This window comes from Myotis daubentonii, chromosome 4, assembly GCF_963259705.1.
Source record: "Myotis daubentonii chromosome 4, mMyoDau2.1, whole genome shotgun sequence".
Classification (NCBI taxonomy): Eukaryota; Metazoa; Chordata; class Mammalia; order Chiroptera; family Vespertilionidae; genus Myotis; species Myotis daubentonii.
In genome coordinates this window covers 61,063,669-61,084,594 of record NC_081843.1, presented here as the reverse complement: position 1 = coordinate 61,084,594, position 20,926 = coordinate 61,063,669, and the positions used below count along the sequence as shown (strand labels likewise).

The following is a 20,926-nucleotide window of genomic DNA, read 5'->3' as shown; positions in this document are numbered from 1 at the left end:
GTTATAAATTTGGAAACAACCTAATCTCCATCAGTGGGGGATTAGTTAATAAATCAGTGCACAAACATACATTTTAAAGTGATGTACAGTGATAGCCATCTATATAAAACATCTTCTCAACATATTTTTAAAAATCCCTTCTAAAACAGAAAACGAAATATATCTTCCATTTACATAGAGTAATGTATATACATATTCAGAGAGAAGTCTTTAGGATGTTCCCCTACTAGTAAAATAGAAGTAGTGGTTATCTCTAGGAGCTAGGAGTGGGATAAGTTTTACTTTCTTAAAAATAAAAATTATTTTTGGGAGCATCTGAATATTTTTTACTTCAAAAAAAATACATAAAATCAGAAAAGTATATAATCTACTGACAAATAAAACTTAATTTAAAAATGTAGCATAAAATCTCCCAAAATAAATTATACCTCCTTAAAAACAGAACTAAAACAAGGCAGGTGAAAATCCCTAAAAACTTTTAACTGAGAGGAAAGTATTCCCTCTCATAGACTGGGTTGAATTATGTCTTCCAAAAGAATATATTGACGTCTTAATCTCTAATATCTGTGAATGTAACTTACTTTGAGGAGAGAACCAAGATGGCGGCATAGGTTAACGCCGGAGTTTGCTGCTTTGAACAACTACTTCAAAAGTGAAACCAAAAAACGGAAGGGACATCACCCAGAACCACAGGAACGCTGGCTGAGTGGAAGTCCTACAACTAGGAGGAAAGAGAAACTCACACGGACACTCAGAGGAGGCGCAGTGCTGAAGTCAAATTCTGAGGTTCGGAGTGCGTGGAGCTGGCGGCGGAGGGCGCGGTTGTTGTTTTCAATCGGGAGGGAGTCGCAGACTCTGAGCACCAGATCCGGGCGAGTCTTTAGGGACCCAGACTCAAACGGGAGAAGCGGGACTGTCTGGCTTCGGTCAGAGCGAGTGCAGCTTTCTCTCCCAGCTTTGCAGCGGGTGCTGGGACTCAGAGAGGCAGAGCCCCTGGGGACAGGACTGAGAGCCGCCATAACTGCTCTCTCCGGCCCACCCTGTTGATCCTGTGCGACCCGCCCTACCCAAGCCCTGCACAGAGGCATTTGCCGGCTAGTCTCAGGCAAAGGCTAGATTAGCACCTCCCTAGAGGACAGAAGTTCTCTCACTGCTGACACAGCTGATTCTCATAGCCACTTGGCCTGGAGGTCAAACCCTCCCTGGAATTAGCTACAACAATCAAGATTTAACTATAAGACTGCGAACAAAGACCACTAGGGGGTGCACCAAGGAAGCATAACAAAATGCGGAGACAAAGAAACAGGACAAAATTGTCAAAGGAAGATATAGAGTTCAGAACCACACTTTTAAGGTCTCTCAAGAACTGTTTAGAAGCTGCCGATAAACTTAATGAGATCTACACGAAAACTAATAAGACCCTCGATCTTATATTGGGGAACCAACTAGAAATTAAGCATACACGGACTGAAATAACGAATATTATACAGACGCCCGACAGCAGACCAGAGGAGCGCAAGAATCAAGTCAATGATTTGAAATGCGAGGAAGCAAAAAACACCCAACCGGAAAAGCAAAATGAAAAAAGAATCCAAAAATGCGAGGATAGTGTAAGGAGCCTCTGGGACAGCTTCAAGCGTACCAACATCAGAATTATAGGGGTGCCAGAAGATGAGAGAGACCAAGATATTGAAAACCTATTTGAAGAAATAATGACAGAAAACTTCCCCCACCTGGTGAAAGAAATGGACTTACAGGTCCAAGAAGCGCGGAGAACCCCAAACAAAAGGAATCCAAAGAGGACCACACCAAGACACATCATAATTAAAATGCCAAGAGCAAAAGACAAAGAGAGAATCTTAAAAGCAGCAAGAGAAAGAAACCGAGTTACCTACAAGGGAATACCCATACGATTGTCAGCTGATTTCTCAACAGAAACTTTGCAGGCCAGAAGGGAATGGCAAGAAATATTCAAAGTGATGAATACCAAGAACCTACAACCAAGATTACTTTATCCAGCAAAGCTATCATTCAGAATTGAAGGTCAGATAAAGAGCTTCACAGATAAGGAAAAGCTAAAGGAGTTCATCACCACCAAACCAGGATTATATGAAATGCTGAAAGGTATCCTTTAAGAAGAGGAAGAGGAAGAAAAAGCTAAAGATACAAATTATGAACAACAAATATGCATCTATCAACAAGTGAATCTAAGAATCAAGTGAATAAATAATCTGATGAACAGAATGAACTGGTGATTATAATAGAATCAGGGACATAGAAAGGGAATGGACTGACTATTCTTGGGGGGGAAAGGGGTGTGGGAGATTCGGGAAGAGACTGGACAAAAATCGTGCACCTATGGATGAGGACAGTGGGTGGGGAGTGAGGGCAGAGGGTGGGGCGGGAACTGGGAGGAGGGGAGTTATGGGGGGGAAAAAAGAGGAACAAATGTAATAATCTGAATAATAAAGATTTAATAAAAAAAAGAAAAAAAAAAGAAAAGAAAATAGGGTCTTTGCAAATGTAATCAAGTTAATATAAGGCCATCAGGTTGGGCCCTAATCCAATATGACTGGGGTCCTTATAAGAAGAGGGAAATTTGGAGAATGGCCCCATAATAACAGAGGCAGAGACCAGACTGGTGTAGCTACCATCCCAAGAATGGCAAGGACCAATGGCCACCCCAAGTGAGGAAGAGACAAGAAAGAATTCTACTCAGACTCAGAGGACAGGCCTGCTGACACCTTGATTCTGAACTTCTAGCCTCCAGAACTGTGAGAGAATAAATTTCTGTTGTTTTAAGCCACCTACTTTATGGTATTCTGTTATAGCAGCCCTAGAAAACTAATACATAGGCCAAGAGGATTAAAGATGCTTATTACATCCCAGAAATCTAATGAAATAAAATAGATATTCACTCTGATAGAGCTGAAAGCAAGAAAATTGGTTAAAACAGAATGAAAAATGAAATCCAAAAAAAGAAAAAACAAAGAAAACAAACTACTGCCATTTTTAACTCTACAAAGATGTAAAAGCCAAACACCACAGAAAGAATTCAACATTCAAGGGAATTTTAAAAGACAATCCATTTGAAATAATAAATGTAGTGTGGGCAGCAAGTGAAGCTTTAAAAAATAATAGGAAAAAAAATACCTCACTTCCCCTTCCTTGGTTCTGTAGGTGCTTTTATAAAATCCACGGAAGCTCTCAGAAAGATTGGCAGCGTAACCAAGGACAACTGTGTACGGGAGCCCCACCTCCAGAGGCCTGGGAGCCAGAAGTGCAATCTGCTCACGAGGCGGGTATTCCAGGACTCGCAGCGGTTCTTCGGACTGCGTCTCTCCAGCTCCCTTCTTGAGGGTGGCTCTCAATATCTGCAGGTGCTGACTATGCAGGATGATGGCACTGGTGGGCTGGCTGGCTGTGATGCTGATTGCCGTGGTCCCCTCGAAAGTCAGAGTGGTGAGGTTGGCATGGACCAGGAGATCATAATGAACTGGGACGATGTGCTCAGGAAGTCTCATCTTATTCCAAGGAAACAGGGTCCCATCACTAGTTCTTGGAGGCGCAGTTTCACTACTCTGACAGCAGGAAGGAGTGGGCACAACTAAGAGAATCAACAGTGAGGAAAGTAGAAATGACATGGTTCTAAGTGACCATTTGCTGGACAGAGATATCATCTTCATTGTTCAAACTACCCTAAAAAAAAGCAAAACAAAAAAAAGTCACTAAAATATTATTAAGACAGCATGATGATTTCAGAATGTATCCACCTAGAATTGGCAAATGCAGATATAAACTTTCAACAAAAGTCTTTGGTCTTTTCCTAAAAGTAAAATTACCTTTCCAGCGTTATTGATTCATAGAAGAAAAAAGCTTATGGTTATCAACAATCATTAACACCTACTCAAAGGCATCATCTGGTTTTCAAAGTTTAAATTAACTTTATCAGTAGGGTTCTTGGTTGAAAGCAACAGAGCAAGCTCTGGCTGAAGATCCTGAATATCTCACTAAATAGTTTCAGAGTTGCCAGGACTTTTGGGAAACCAGGCTCATATGAAGGCAAAGATGAACCGCCAGGACCACATCAGAGAAGCACCTAACCCAGCCGTGGGCAAACTACGGCCCACGGGCCGGATCCGGCCCGTTTGAAATGAATAAAACTATTGGGAAAAAAAGACCGTACCCTTTTATGTAATGATGTTTACTTTGAATTTATATTAGTTCACACAAACACTCCATCCATGCTTTTGTTCCGGCCCTCCGGTCCAGTTTAAGAACCCATTGTGGCCCTCGAGTCAAAAAGTTTGCCGACCCCTGACAGAGAACCGCCCCTCTCCCCCCCCGCCCCCCCCCCGTTCTCCCCCCCCCCACCTCCACCATACATACATACACACACACACACACACACACACACACACACACACGGCCTTGGAGGAAGCCAGCGCCTCACTGCCCTGGAGATCAGATGCTTGGCACAGCTATAGGCACCACTACAGTGAGCTCTCCACAGCTCCTGCAACTGTGCTTTGCTTGTTCCAGCTTCAGGGTCCCGACTTTCCACTACCACTGTCGGAGGCCAGGTGAAGTGTCCACACTACCAGGCAGGGAGGTGGAGAGAGCAAGAATCTGGACTTTGCAGGGTCTGCAGTGGAGGCTAGCCTTACGTCCCACAAAGCTTACAACCCAGAGACTATAAAACCTAGGGAGCACAGGAAGCAGGTGCAGATACTGAGGAGCAAGGGGAGCAAGGCAAGTATCCATAACAGTGACCTTCAGGAACACTGGTATCTTTGCCAAAAGTTCATCTGATATTTATGTAGCCAAGAATTACTGAAACAGTTTATGGTGATTTTCACCATAGTGTGTGACAAACCCACCCGGCACCTGGATTCTCTCTTACAATCAACCCAACAAATACGTGTTGAATGCCTGCTACATAGAAGGCCACGTGCTGAGCACTGTGTGGAATATAGTCCCCCACAAGACATGAATCCCACAGTCAAGGACTTTAAAACCTGGAAGGGCAGAAAACATTCATACACAAATAATGAAACACAGCAGAAAGTGTGGAGTGCCATAAGAGCAATAAAAGAGGGTGCCCGGGACGAATGGAATGATGTTTCTAAAGAAAGACAGTGACTTAGCTGCAGTGACTCCAGGATGCCTCCATGCAAGACCAACCTTGGAGTGTGGTCTGAAAGATGAGGCTGGACCTGGAGATGAAGGGAGGACATTGAAAGCATTCATTGCAGACGGAGCAAGCCAGGGCAGGAGCTAAAGCACAAGGGAGAGGGGGCTGTTCAGGAGATTGATGTGGACCAAGGGAGCCTTAGAAAAATGTAATGGAGCATGATTTTTCATAAGCAAAGAGGAGACTCAGATTATGCTCAAAGCATCCTGGGATTCATACCATATTTTGCCCTTTATTCTAAGGCCATAGGACACAAAAGGAATGTGAATCTTAAGGGCGAGCCCAGCATAATTCTTTCTGTCTTCGATAAAGACGTATCTCTACTGGGTGTTTGCCAGGAGGGGTCCCTGTCAGGTGAGCCCAGGTAATTCCCTTAAACTCCTCTGTCTCCTAGACATTTGGATCAGATGAGAACAACAGTAATGCTGCAATATGGATCCCTCGAAAAGATGGTGGTGCATGGGATTCTCCCCCTACATGTCAGTGGTTTTCAACTCTGGCTGCACATTAACATCACCATGGAGACTTTTAAAATAACTGTTGACTAGATCCCTATCTAAAACAATTAAACTGGCCGTAACTGGTTTGGCTCAGTGGATAGAGCATCCGCCTGCGGACTCAAGGGTCCCAGGTTCGATTATGGTCAAGGGCATGTACCTTGGTTGCGGGCACATACCCCGTGGGGAGTGTGCAGGAGGCAGCTGATGGATGTTTCTAACTCTCTGTCCCTCTCCCTTCATCTCTGTAAAAAAATCAATAAAATATATTTAAAAAATAAATAAAACAATTAAACTGGAATCTATGGTGATGAGGATGAGGCATCAGAATTTTTTTTTAAAACTTCCTAGAAATTCTATTGAAGAGACAGGTTGAAAAGTTCCTAGATAATTCTTGCCAAACTCTGGTCTTATCCGTTGAACCCTACATGGGGGGGGGGGGGATAATAGTTCAAGGTAATCACTGATGTGCTCTCTCCCACCCCCCACTTTCCATCCTATTCCCTTCCCAAACACACAGATCAGGGCACCTACCTTCCCTTCCCCATGGAGCAGACCTTCAGGCTAAACAGAAAGGATACCAACGCAGTAGAGACAGCCAACCACAGAGACACCCAATTCAAAAGGCATCATCCAAATAAATAAAACAGAAAAGAGGTGGGGATAACAAGCTGTTTGTTTGTTTGTTTGGTCTCAGAATCAACTAAAGGATGCCTCCAGCTCCAGAGGATCAGAGCGAACTGGTAAACAACAAAAATTAAATATCAAAATGGTAAAGAGGTCTTGCCCCTACCTCCTCAGGCAGAATCCCAGGGCAGGGGGAGAATAATGGATTTCCCTTGAGGGGACCAATTTCTGATGGCAGTAGCTTAGTGGGGGTGGCCAGTGACCCAGGATGGTAGAAGAGTGCAGTGAAGGTCCAAGTTCAGGCCTGTGAGGACTTTGGAAGTCCCGGAGTGTTCTCCAACAGCCAAGAGGAAACCTGAAAATTCCAACTGGTTCTGAGCTGACAGCAAGGCCCAGGGGCTGCTAAAGTGGTCGGCAGTGAGAACTCACTCAGAGGAAGCGCAGGGTTGAGTCCATGAGGGGTGGGGGCCAAAGTGAACATGGCTGTGTCCCAAGGAGAATGCAGTGCCAGGAAACCAAAATGGAACATGTAATACAGACAACTTAAATGTCAGACTACATGCCTGCATAGACATACAGATATAATTACAGCTATACTAATCATATAAATACTAGGCTTACAGTCAGAAAAACCCTGGCTTTGAGGCCTTGCTCTGCCACATACTGTATGAACTTGGGCAGGCGATTTAATGCAGGTTCCATTTTCTTCATGTGTAATATGAGAATAACAGCTCTCTGAGCTAATCGTGAAGATTAAATGAGTTAAAATATTTTCAACCACTCGTTCCACAAATATTTATTGAGGGCCTATTATGTGTCAGGGGTTTTGCTGACCACTAGTAGTGCAAAATTGCACAGGTCCCTGACCTCACAGAGCTTACAGTGTGGGGGGAGGAGGCTAACAAGTTGACACAAATCTATATATAGTTACCAACAGTGACTACCTATAAAGGAAAAGCACACACACATACTGAAAGAATAACACGGCAGGCCAGTTTACATTGGGGCTCTCGGATATTTTTAGCTGAGATTTAAAGGACAAATTCGTGTGAGCTACGCAAAGATGGGGAGGGAGAGTTTCCCAGACACAGGGAACAGCAATCATATCTGCAGGCTGAAGGGGGGGGAAGGGGGGGGAGTCTCACAGCACGCAGCAGGAGACACGAGCCTGGGACAGGTGGGCAGAGGCAGACCACTGCACACAGTAGGCTTAAGGATTGTGGACCCACTCCTAAGCGCCATGAGAAGCCACCAGGCTTTGAGCCAGCAGGTCTTCGGATCCAGTTCACACCTTGAGAAAATCACTCTGGTGTGAAGCAGGGAAGACTAGGAGGGAGCAAGAGTGAAGGCCAAGAGGCCAGTGAGAAAGTAGTCTAGACAAAGAAAGCGGGGGTTATACTGAGGTGGTGTCCATACAGAGAGGGGGAGGAGGGGGGGGGATTCCACATCCTAGGTGGGGGACAAGGAAAGAATGTATCGGGATTGCTGCTGGGTTTCTAGAATGCACATCTGGGTCGTCGTAGGCACCCTTTACTGAGACAGAGAAGATTCGAGACTGAATACATTTAAAGGGGAGAGGAATCAGGGCTTTTTTTTTTTTTTTTTTTTTTTTTTTAGTTTAACTTGTGGTATCTATGAGATAGCCAGGGGGAAATATCAAGTAGGCAGTTGAATACACAGGTTTGGAGCACACGGATAAGGGTTTAAAGGACTTTTCTTAAACACTATTTTTTAGCAGCCGATCTTAACTAAAGAATCTTGCACAGTCACTGTTGTCAAGGAAAGTGCAGCAGTAACAGTACCTAATTTGAAAGTCAGAAAGAGTCCATGATACCTCAGGAACTGTATCTAGGCTGCCTCTTCCCACTCACACAGGAAGTCGGGGGCAACTGGTTCTGTTCTTCACCCTTCCTTTTATTGGGGGAGGAGGGGTGTGTGAAATCGATCACCAAGAGGTAACTGACTTTCTTCCAAAGTCTTCTGCACAAAGAAACTACAAGCACTGATAAACCTGTCAGTGCGGGTAAATAACAAAAGTGTTGAATTGATTCTTTTTTTAACATACTAGAATTTTTTCTATTTTTCAAGCCCACCTGAAAGTATGCTAGGTATTAGTTACGACTTCAACTCCATAGGAAAACAGGCAACCCTGGCCAATTGCAGTATTTTTAAAAATTGTTGACTACACGCTGAGTTGAGTTGAGTTGAGTTGAGCTGAGCTGAGAGCGAACCCTCTGGGCACTTGCAGAAACAGCGTTTCTTGCAGCACCTGCCCGCGCGGAGTCTGCGCGGAGCCCGCCCGGGAGTCCTCTTCCTGGGAAAGCACCGCAGCCGCCTGCGAGCAGGGCGCCCAGAGAGGGCGCGGATTCGCTCCCACGCGAGGGTTTTATCGGGACAGAAGCTGGCCAGAGCGAGGAAGTGAGCGCAGAGAGCTGCTGGCAAGGAGATCAGAAGCCCGGAGAGCATGGGATGGGTCCCTGGGACACTCACAGACGCCAGTCCTAGACCGCCCACCCCCATCCCCCGGCCCAGCAGTGACCCAAGCCCTGTTCGTCTCTCGGGCACCTTCCCGCCAGGCGCCCCAGTCCTCCTACCCCGCCACCCACCTTCTGGGAGTCCGGGGACGGGCGGCTAGCACACGCCGCCGCGAGGCGGAGCACGGGGCGGCTCCCGCCCGCGGGGACGCGGCCGAGCCCCGAGCACGCGGAGGGCGCGCCGCCGGCCCTGCGCCCCCGCCTTCCCCACGGACAGGGACCCCCCGCGGACAGGGCCCCCCGCGGACAGGGCCCCCCGCGGGCCCGCCGGCCACCGCCCCGGCAGCCCTCCCCGCGCGCTGGGCTCCGGGACTGCCCGCGTCCGCGTCGCAGCCCCTGGGCCCTCCTTCCCGCACCCCCGTCCCGGCCTCCCCGGGGCGCAGGGAGGGTGCCGGACCACGCCCTTCTCCAGCCACGCAGCCCCCTCCCCGCGGGGCGCGCCTGGGACCGTCCCGCTGTACCTGGGGGTCCGGGACCCGGCCGCTCGCCCTCCCGCCGCCGCTTCGCACGCCCGAGACCGAAAGTGAAAGTGGAGCCCGGGAGCCGCACGCGGCAGCGGCGCGAGGGCCTCGAGGCTGGCGCGGGAGCCCGGGCTGCGGCGGGAGCTGGGAAGGGGAGACCCGGCCTGGGGCTGCGCGACGGAGACAGCCGGTCCCTCGGCGGGAACTCGCGGATCAAGTCTGGGAAGCAGTGGGGTTGCCATGGGGGGGGGGGGGAGCACCCTTTCTGACTCGAGTCATTTTCTCTGCGTGTGTCCTTGGAGGTGTTTTTTTTATTAGTATTATTATTATTGGTAACATCTGTCGCAGCGGAGTTGGGACCTAATGAGCGGGCAGGTGCTCCTGGGGCAGGGAGCTGACTCCTCCGTCCGTCCAGCAGGGACGGGCTTTCCTACCCCCCTATCCTCGCCCCCCCCCCCCAACCCGGTTGGACTCAGCGGGTGTCCATCATCTCTCTCTCTGCAAATGGGCTGAGAGCTGTTGACCGCCTCAGGAAGAATCGGGGGACCCAGAAGAACCCTTAGCTGCAATATGCTAAGCCCCCAGGCTTTCCGTGGAGAGTGGTTTCACTAGGGACGCCTCCAAGAAGGAAGGAGGTATAGATAGTTCCCGAAACCTCCCCACCTCTACCCGGGGACGTGGACCCCAGAGATTTGCTGCTCCCCACATTAAAACGTCCATCTTGCTTTAACAGATCAAATAACCATTGCTACGCTCCCATGAAAGCATTTAACACTGAATGAAATGCACACCCCGTTTCCCGGGCCTGTCTCTGAACAGCTGATGGTAAACGAAATCACAAATGTTCATACTCACCCTATGCGACAAGCTGGTGAGGGTACTGTGCCGCCTGCCTCTGGGACCCCTTTCTTAATGTACTCTGGCTTTCTCCTCTCACTTCCCTTTTAGCTTCCTTACTTTTCGGAATTGGTGTTTCAAGTCACTGAAACAGTAAATGCCAACTCTATTTCCCCAGTCTTATGCATCCTTTTGAAAAATACACTTTGTTCTGCATATTCTCTCCAGTCAAGGACACTTTGTAATATAAAATTAACACCCTGTCCCCAGGTCCAACCAGGGTGTGATTAAGGGAAATTTTTCACTAAAATTCAACAAGAAACAGGGCTTTGGGATCAGGTGACTTCCCAAGTGTGGCAGGGGCGTCAGTGCATAGCTATGGCCTCCAAGACCTCCAGGGGTCAGTGAGTGATCCCAATTTGCTCGGATGAGAGGTTCTTGTCCAGGACACTCATGCCTTTCTTCCCTTTTATATTTATGTTTTGGGATGTAATAGTTCCCTTTTAGTTCTGAATACAGTTTCTTTAAAATATATCTTGAAGATCAGGATGGAAGGGCACCAAGCAGACTGAAGGCTGCTATAAATGGGGGGGGGTGTATGAATGTGGGCAGAAGAGAGCTGAAATGTCCCTAAGGAGAGCGCTGCCACCGGCACGGGTCTCTAGACTCTTCTCTCACAAGCTCTTCCTTGCTCGGACTTTAGACTCAGTTACACTGGCCATGATTCCCTCTTCAGAATCCAAGTGCGCAACAAATGAAGCAATAAAACAGAGTGTTTGGCTGCCTTCCCTTCTAATATCGAAGCTCTAGCAGGGCTACGAGGGATGCAGACCTTGGAGTGAGGGCTTTAAACGTGAAGGAGTCCCAGTTGTAGAACCTGTGACATCAAAACTCAGCAACTACCAAATGTAAAGGTAGTATAATTAGAGGGAAGCGGGCTGAAAGAAAGGACACCTGAGCTTGATTACTGACAATTAGATGCTGCACTAAGTGCTAGCCATATGCATATGTGTATGTAATTTAATCTTTTCCAGCAATCATGTCATGTTATTGTGCTTTACAGGTAGGAAAAGTGAGAGAGGCTGGCAGCTTGGTCAAAGTCAGAGAGAAAATAAAAAGTGAAGCCTACACTTGAACCCTAGGTAGGTCTATTTGACTCCAAAGAGCATGCTTTTTCCACTAAATCACACCGCTTCCTCAGTTAGCTGTTTTTCACTTGCTCCTCCTCCTCTTCACTTCACCCCCATTTCACTGGGCACTCCCAACTTTGCTCTTTCCCATCCAGCCCCTATGGATTTCACATCCTGGGAAATCTTCCTGGAACCTCCAGAGTTCTTCTCAGTGGATATTAGGTTATGCTGCTGTAATGGAGCAACCCTACGTTGGCAGTAGGTCAAGAACACAAAACTTTCTTGCTCACTCAGGGTACACAGCCCTTGAAGACAGGCAGGGTACTCCGCCCTCCGTGGCCACTGGATACTCAGGGTGACAGGGGCTTGTCCTCTTATAGTGCATCCATCAGAAACTTGGCAGGAAAGAGAAAGTCCAGAGAATTATGCATCAGCTTTTCCTCACCCAAGTGCTGAATAGCACGCATCGCCTCCACTCACATTCCACTGGATAGAACTATGAACACTATAAACACTAATAATATTGTCTTATCAGCAAAGATGTGGGCTTAAGCCATTTAAGCATGAATGACTTTAGGCTACTACTGACCAGTTTTTTATATTGGATTCCAGATTTTGATCAAATGGGGTTTAATTTTGCTCCAATTGATTGAATCAGTTCTGCCTTCATTAGCTTTTAGTTGATTACTACCAGCATTTGGCTAATTTCTTCCCTTTTGCTGCCAAAGCTGCTGCCATTTTGATCATATTACTACACTTCTTTTTGATGTAAAGTCTTACCTAGAGTCATGATGTAGAAAATACACACAAGCAAGGCTACTCTGCTTAAATGGAATAGCTTCTGTCTTTGCCAGCTGCCTCCCAGCACCTCCTGTCTCCCCTCCACACACATACACACGTGGTCCCTGAGACACCTCCACAGGCCCTAGGAACCCAGAACTCAATTTCTAAAATGTCAACTTATAAAGGAATAGCGATGTCCCTCATTCCTTATGTTCTTGGTAGAGAGGATGATGCATTTTTTCCCTGTGTGCCAACTTCCAGGAGAGCCCTGCTCAATAACATCGATACCATTTTATTAATAATCAGAAATAGGGAAGAAGGTATAGATGCCAAGTTAAAAGAATGACTGTCTCAAAGCAGACCTGAGCTAATAACAAGGAACAAATTCCTCTGAAATGTTGTGGTTTGAACGCACTTACATATACTCTCTCTCATTGGATCCTTGTGTAGGTGGCCTGTAGTTCCATTTTTCTAGAATGAGGAAATTGGGGATGTGAGGTGGTAAGTGACCTACCAGGGGATATCACATGGGGAGGGCCTGCTCTAAAGTTAAGCGAATTCACAGGAAAGCAGGGGTGACAAAGACCGAGAATATCCTCCCTGAGGCTCTCATATCCATTGTCCTGAGCAAGCCCTGCCCCTGGACTTTCCAGCCAAGAGAGCCGATGATTTCCTTTCTTAATTGAGCTGGTTTGTGTCAGGCTTTAGAAAGAGTCTCGAGTCACCATTATGACAAGCACTAGAGGAGGGAGCAATGGGTCCCAGTTTCTGGAGGAACAACTGAACTTCTTACCCAGTGACCAAAACTGCTGTCAGACCACTAGGACCACCAGGTCCTGAAAAACATTCTGGGTGACGTGAGGACTGATGACATGTCCCCTTTTCCCTCCCTCCTCGAACATCTAAAGTATCTAGTTCTTTCAGCCTCACGGAGTCCAGGGAACCCACCAGGATTTGTGCTCATCAGTAAGTGAGAGGGCCCATCCGTTGCTCTCTAGCCAGCATTTTGTATTCCTATTGCTTTCCCTTTGCTCCCTTCATTAAGGAGGTAAATCACCACAACACATGTGTGTTTTTTTTAATTTGCATTTCTTTCATTACTGATAAGACTGAACACAGATGCTGAACATATGTTGATGAGACGTTTTCACTTATTTCCTCCTTTGAGAGTTATATGTTGATGCTCAGTGCCCATTTATCTACTGGAAAATCATTACTTCATTATATAAAAATTATGACAACTAAGAAAAACCCATCAATTCTATTAACATTTAAATATCACAGTAAGGCTCTATTGTTTCAAAGCAATCCCACAAATACATTTAGATGAGTCAAGGCAATTTCCTAAAATTCAGACCTAAGCCTGATATATTATTTATGTTGGAGTTTACCTGATATTGTCAATCTGAACAATTCACCTGCTCTTCGAATGCAACAAATAATGCCAACCTCACTTCATGTTTTGTATCCACGTAATTACAAAGACAGAAAGGAAAAACAAAAAGGCCAGTGACATTTACAAAAACTAATTTCTATTTTGGATCAGTCTGGATTCAATCCCAGAGAACAGAATTTATTCAAGTCATTTAATCAGAAAAGGATTTATTCCAGGCTATTAGGTGACTCACATAACCATTGGGTAGGCTTAATGAACGCGTGCTAGCCCCAGACCCTAATGGTGAAATCAGAAAATTTGTACAACAAAGGAGTCTCTCAAGTTTGGCCCCATTTCTTTTCCCTCTTTGGTGTTGGTTTCACTTTTAGGACTGGGAGCTCCAGGAACAAATCCCAAAGCCACATTGTAGAACTTGGCCACCAGCGAAGCTACTTCTCTTGCCTCAACCCAGAAGCCATCTGCTAATTGGGCCGCTCCTATCACAGCTGCAGACAGGTCTAGTCATGGATGCTCTAATCTGTTGGAACAAAATGAATATCTCAAGCCCTGCCTCTCTCTCCACTTAACTCAGTTGCAAATTCAGTTCTCCCACCAGTGCTTCTGTTTGGCAGAGCCTAACTCCCACCCAGAACCCAGGAGCCAGGGAGTCTGGGAAGTGAAGTATTTGCTTTCCAGACTGCAGTGGAGTGAAGAATTCCGAAAGGAGGTTGGAAGATGCACACAGTGAGCCTATGACAGTATCCACAAATGTTAAACTGTGTCAAAGCTGAAAAATAAACGCAATTATGAGAAGACCTCGAGTAATTCTGAATGTTTTTATGGAAAAGAAATAATATTGGGAAATTGATTGTAGATTTAGATTATGAAAGGCAATAGGGCACTTAGGAGTGTGAGGAATATTCAACTTTGTGACATTAGCTCACTGCTAAGCATCAGTTATGACTTGGAATCTTTGAAATTTCTCAAGGGCTCTTTTTTCCTTTGTCCATTTAGCACCCCTTCCTCCCGCATTCTGGTAGACACATAGTCACATGACCCAATCTCAGTCGGAGATCATAGCACCCTCTTTCTCTGGCTACAGTGATCCTGCCAAGGATTGGCACGTGAGCAAAGCCAGGGCCGAGGCCTTGCCCGCGAGTAATCTGGCTGAAGCTGACAGGGAAGCCCCTTTTTTAATTTTTTTTTTCTCTCATTGTGTTCCCTATACTGTAAGAATGTGGCCTTAGGCAAGTTTCCACTCGGAGGCAATGCCCAAGAAGTGAAACCAAGACCAAAGAGGGAAAAGAAATGGGGCTGAGCTGGAGAGACTCTGCTGTACACATTTTCTAATGTTACCTTCAGGGACTGGGGCTGCTTCCTTTCTGCAGTTATTTCTTCAGTTTGTGAGTATCCAGCATCCTTCCAATAAGTACTCCCTTTTGGACTAAAATCGCCGATTGAGTTGGGTATTAGTCACATGCAATTTCAAGAGTCCATGGCAAGTCACAGTCTCAATTTCATAACCTACTAAATCCACTCGGCGCTTGGAGGAAGGTGGTGTCCTTTGTGTTTCATGGGAAAATAGAGTTTTGTGTTTTTTGCTTGCCATACATTGTTTGCGGTTGACCTAAATTTCAGTGATGCCTAAGCCAGAACTACATTTCTAATCAACCAACTTGATTTAAGTAACATTGGTAGTGACCCTCAATTGCAGAGAAGCAGCCTCTCAGAATAATTCCACTTTTTAAAAAACTCACTGACCACAACAGTGTCTGCACCCTACAGCCACCTGCTGTGTAGTCCAGAGAGCCCCAGAAATGTCACTGTGAGGGGGAAGAGCCAAAGGAAAACTACTGTGAGACCAGGAAGGGAAGAGAACCTATGGTTCCAGAGGGCAGGCTTTGTGAGCGTGTGTGTGTGTGTGTGTGTGTGTGTGTCAGAAAAGGAGAAAGAAGAATCAAAAACTTTTCCTACCAATAACACTCAGGTGTGTTGTTTTCCACTTGCTTTTTTGTTTTTTTAAACATATTTTTATTGATTTCAGAGAGGAAAGGAGAGGGCAATAGAGATAGAAACATCAATGATGAGAGACAATCATTGATCCACTGCCTCCTGCAGGCCCCCTACTGAGGATCAAGTCCACAACCCAGGTATGTGTCCTTGGCCTGAATCAAACCTGAGACCCTTCAGTCCACAGGCCAACGCTCTATCCACTGAGCAAACTGGCTAGGGCTCCACTTGCTTTTAAGCTTCCTCAAAGCTCAGTTCTACTGTAAGTTTGAAATGAGTAAAACCTGCCCCAGGTTTGTCTTTTCAAACACCACATGATCAAATGAGATGGGCATTAGAAATGTGGCATACAAAATAATCACCCTTAAGCAGGGTTTAGTTAGGGGTGAGTCCTCATCATGGACATGCACCTTTCCCAGCACTGTGTTCATTCAGCACAGTCTTCTAGTATTTTGTGGGAGATATTGTCACCTTCTAGGACATCACAAAGAATTGAGCATATAATAGACTTCAATCAGTCATGGATTTAATATTCACAGTTTTTACTATTTGAGTAGTTTGTAATTTTGCTGAGGCATGAATCAGAATTGCACGAACTGATGCGACAAAAGGAGCCACTTGACCCTTGAGTGGGCCTGGCCAGCCATTCAGAATCCACACCCCCATCCAATTCATCAACACAGGCACAATTTCTGAAGTGATAAAATCTAAAAAGTAATAAAAAAATTGAAGCTACATTTCTAGAATTTTATTGAGAATCTTGAGGGGTCACTTAAAGTTTTAACATTCATTTGACTGCATTTTATGGGAGAAAATATGTACTCACGTGGTATTTGAAATTGGAGTCTTGGAAAATTCTTGCAGAAGTCTGCTGTAATTTGAACATCACTAGTTTTTCTTAAGCTGTTGAGGGTAGTATAATTCATGAGTAAGGCCACAAAAGTTTTTAGAGTGAGTCCTATAAAACTGCTACTAATTCTGAAAATGAGATTTTCTTTTATTTGTCTTGAAAGAAAAAAAAAGGAGTCATGTCCTTTGCAAAACTGCAAACAACAAATGCTGATTGATTAGTTGTCAAAATGGTCTTTTCTAATTCTTTATGCTGTTGGTTTTTGTATTTGATGTAGTTTATAACCTCTTCTTTCTTGAAATCTCTCACCTCCCTTGGCTTTAGAGATACCACTCTCATTAATAACCCCAAACTCACTTATAGTTGTCCTTGGTATCTTTGGGGTGCCCTGTGGATACCAAAATCCATGGATTCTCAAGTCCCTTAAATAAAATGGTATAGTGGTTGCATTTAACCTATATTTGCATAGAGGCTACAGCAAGAGTTGCCTACATATAATTTCATTCGTGTGGATTCAGCACAGTGCTTGGCTCACAGAAAATTCATGTTTTGCTTTTTGGAGCTTTCTGGGATTTTAAAAATATTTCAATCTGTGTTTAGGTTGAATCTGCAGATGTGAAACCCACCTACACAGAGGCCTGACTGTACTTGGATTTCTCTCTTCAATTCTAGATCAGTATAAACACTACTTAACTCTGGAACATTCTCTTGGATTTTCTATAAACAGACTCCAAAAGAGACTGCCCTTGTTCCTCACAAACTCATAACCTTCTTCTGTCTTCCCTTTTTGATTCTTTTCTCTGGTGGCAGACCTAGAAGACAGGCAGGCCTGGCATTCAGTCCCATGGACCCAGGGGAAGTACAACGTGAAGAAAAGGGCCAGGGGCAGAGGGGTTCCTTCTCTATGACCAGGGACTGGCTGTCATGGCCTATAACTAGGTGAGTGCCAAAGTCAAAGCAAGTAAAACAAGCCTAACCTAGGAGCTCAGTGAAAACTAGGAGGAACTACTTATCCATTTTTTTCCCAGCAGTTTCAGTTACCCACAGTTTTAAAATATTAAATGCAAAATTCCGCAAATAAACAATTCATAACTTTTTTAAAAATATATATTTTATTGATTTTTTAGAGAGGAAGGGAGAGGGATAGAGAGTTAGAAACATTGATAAGAGAGAAACATTGATCAGCTGCTTCCTGCACACCCCCCACTGGGAATGTGCCCACAACCAAGGTACATGCCCTTGACTGGAATCAAACCTGGGACCCTTCAGTCTGCAGGCCAACGCTCTATCCACTGAGCCAAACCAGTTAGGGCACAGTTCATAACTTTTAAGTGGAGTTCCATTCTGAGTAGTGTGAAGAAATCTTCTCCAGCCCACCAGGGATATGAATCTTCACTTTGTCCAGCATCTCCATGCTGTATCTGCTTCCACTCCCCACTGGTTAGTCACTTAGTAGAGAGAGGGAGAAAGACCCATTCATATAACTTTTATTACAGAATACTCTTACAATTACTCCATTTTATTAGTAGTTATTATTGTTAATCACTTATTGTGCTAATTTTTAAATTATACTTTATCATAGGTATGTATGTATATATAGGAAAAAAATAGTATATACTATTAGGTTTGTTACTATACATGGTTTCAGGCATCCACTGAGGGTCTTAGGATGTACCCCCGTTGGATAAGGGAGGACTACTGCAGTTTAAAAAGGAGATCTCAAAGCAGTAGAAAATCTGAGACTGATTAAAACATGAGTGGACTAGAGGGGCACATCTTAATAAAAAGAACTGGTATATTTTGAGCATTTCTGAGTGCCAACTGCCATGCCAAGCACTTTATATGAAGAGGGTCCTTTAATGCTCACAACACTATAAGGTATGCTACCAGTATCGTTTTTATGGAGAAAACGGAGGCCCTGCAAGGTTAAGTAACTTGTAGGATATATGGCTAGGAACTGGTAGAGCTGGGTTAGTGGTGAATTCTCAAGATTAAGTACTCCTGCTTTTCAAATCTCTCTCGGTGCAGGTTTACTTGTGTGCCATCTTAGTTTAAAAGGGATAGGTGAGAGTTAGACTTTTCCAAGTGTGATTATGATCTTGCCTTCAACCTAGTTACCCAAGCTACCCATTAGCATGACATTATCATCTAGCTCCTTCATTCCTTCACCACTCAACCTCACCAGGTCCTGTCAATATTACTTCCAACAGAAGTATATTTTGACTCTTTCTTTTCCTTACCATTCCCATGGACTATAATCATCTCTCCTGTGCTAGTATAACATCCTCTTAACTAGTATTTTAACTTCTAATTTCTCCTCTTTCTTCAATCTGTTTTCCATACTATTGTCTGTCTAACCCTCCATCCTAGGCAAGCATGGGGCCCAGAAATGTAAACCAGGAAGCCAGAATTTGGCCAGGGATTAAGACAGAGCAACTACTGTGATGACAAAGGTGGGGAGGGGCATGTGGTAGGGATGGGGTGGGAGGAAGCAGAACTGAAAATATTGTCCAGGGAAAAGGTGATCCAGAAACCTAGAAACAGTTCAAAGAAGGTATCATTACAAATAGGAGCAAGCAGAGATCCAAAAATTGGGTCTTAAGCAGAGAGGCCGTAACTGGATTCAGCCAGACGAACATGTGGAGAAAGAGTGTGAATAGAAGGTAAGATTTTTTTTCATATGGGACTTTAGATTGGTCTGTGGGTGGGACAAGACAGGTCCTCTTCAGAACACTGTATTAGTTTTCTGTGCTACATAACAAATTTAGCAGCTTGGAACAACCCATTTGTTGCCTCACAGTTTCTCTGGGTCTGGAGTCCAGGCACAGCTCAGCTGCCTCCACTGAGGGTCTCACAAGGCTGCCATCAAGGAGTCATCCAGGGCTGTGGTCCCATCTCAGGCTCGACTGGGGAAAATGCAATTCTAACCTATTCTCAGGGCTCTTCTCCTCTCACTAAACACCCTCTCCTCCGCCAACATTGGGAAGTAGCACACTTAAGGAGGGAAACTGGACAGTGGCCGCTGTGTGAGTCACTGCGTCCTTTCCCTGTTTCTCTCCCTTGCTAAACGAGACACTACGTGGTCTGTGTTCCGTTCTCCACCCAAACCTGAGGAGTCTCATTTCTCACTTTCTTCTCTGCACTCCAATCCCAATAGCCTTATTTACTGCATGGTGTCCTTCCGGCTCCCCATGTTATACATGTTATTCTACTTGCCTGAACTTTCTCTAGTCCCTGCTTCTCTTACTAGTAACTCATCCAACTCTCAGCCCAAATGGTCTTGCTTTTTCTCTCTGAGGGCAAGAGGAGATATAGGTGCCAACCAAGTCTGACACTGTGAAGAACCAAAGTAGCTCCCCTGTCTGATCCCTCTCTGATTTCCTGAGATTACCCCCTAACTCAAGCATGCCTTAGCTCTGTCATTGCTAGCTAGCAATGGGCTCCCACTTATTTTTAAAATATATTTTTATTGATTTAGAGAGAGAGGGAGAAGAGGGATAGAGAGAAATATCAATGAAAGATATATCGATCAGCTGCCTCCTACACGCCCCCTACAGGGGGTGAAGCCTGCAACCTGGGCATGTGCCCTGATCGGATATCAAACCAGGGGCCTCTAGGTTCATGGGTCAATGTTCAACCAGTGAGCCATACCAGCCAGGCAGGTTCCCACTTTTTAAAGAAAAAAATACTATGAGATATTTGAGAGATATTTGACATATCTTTGACCCAGAACCTTGCTAAAGATATCAAATATTGTGACTATAATTCAATTCCTGAGGGCTCTTTTAAGTGTAGTCTACAATGAAATGTCCACCTTTCTCATGATTCTTTGGCACTGCACTTGGTTGTCTTTGATTTCCCATAATTCCTTGGCACTTCCATGACTGGTTTTCGTGAATTTGTTTTACCTCTGACTCTGTGCAATACCATGTCTAGTTTTTGTGTGGCTCTGATATCGTGTCCAAGTTACTTTCATATCATGTGTTCCAACAGTAGATTAAAAGACATTTTTGGTAGATTTTGAGGGACCCCTTCATGGGCAGCCAGCTCTTTGGGAACCTACAAAAGGCTTCTTCCACCCAGGAGTCCAAAATGAAGCTCAGAAATAGTGTTGTTGAAGTAAGCTCGTCTTCCTGAAGGGACAGGGCCATGGCTGGAGTTACTAAAATGGACACATCTGGGCTGGTCACCTTTGCTTGTGTTGGTGCCCAAACACTTCCTTCTCTTTCCTACCTGGACCACTTTAGCAGCTGAAGGGGACATTCAGGGCTGATCTTGAAGCAGAGGGAAGCATCAAATTTTGCTCCTGCCCAATCAATCCTGTTATGAGTTCTAAGTAAGAAAGTTCTATGGGTCAGTGTCCTCTGTACCAGTGCCTGTCATGGCTATGTAACTGCACAGGCAGCCTTGCCAGCTGGATTGAATTTAAGAATTAACATGCTATATTCACACCCAAAGCCCAATGTTCAGATGTTCAGCCAGACCCACTTGAGAACATGAATCACCTCAGAAATTAGATTCCTCAGATGTTCCACTGGCAGCCTGGCTTGGGGACTCAGGTGGCTGCCTCTTAGGCCTGAACCAGCACCCGAATGCCTCTTCTGCTGGCCCTGGAGTTCTGTCTCCAC

The 20,926-nt window shown here is 45.2% G+C and overlaps 1 protein-coding gene across 1 annotated transcript in view; it reads right to left on the bottom strand.

The window, feature by feature from the left end:
* ERAP1 (endoplasmic reticulum aminopeptidase 1) overlaps positions 1–9,458 on the bottom strand; it is a 38,729-nt gene extending 29,271 nt beyond the window's left edge. Inside the window, exons 1-2 of the mRNA XM_059694037.1 lie at positions 9,314–9,458; positions 3,154–3,699 (exon numbers count right to left, since the gene is read on the bottom strand). Of these exons, the coding sequence (XP_059550020.1) occupies positions 3,154–3,686 (533 nt within the window). The 5' untranslated portion in view covers positions 3,687–3,699; positions 9,314–9,458. The remainder of the gene's footprint in view (positions 1–3,153; positions 3,700–9,313) is intronic.
* Between the last annotated feature and the right edge of the window lie 11,468 nt (positions 9,459–20,926).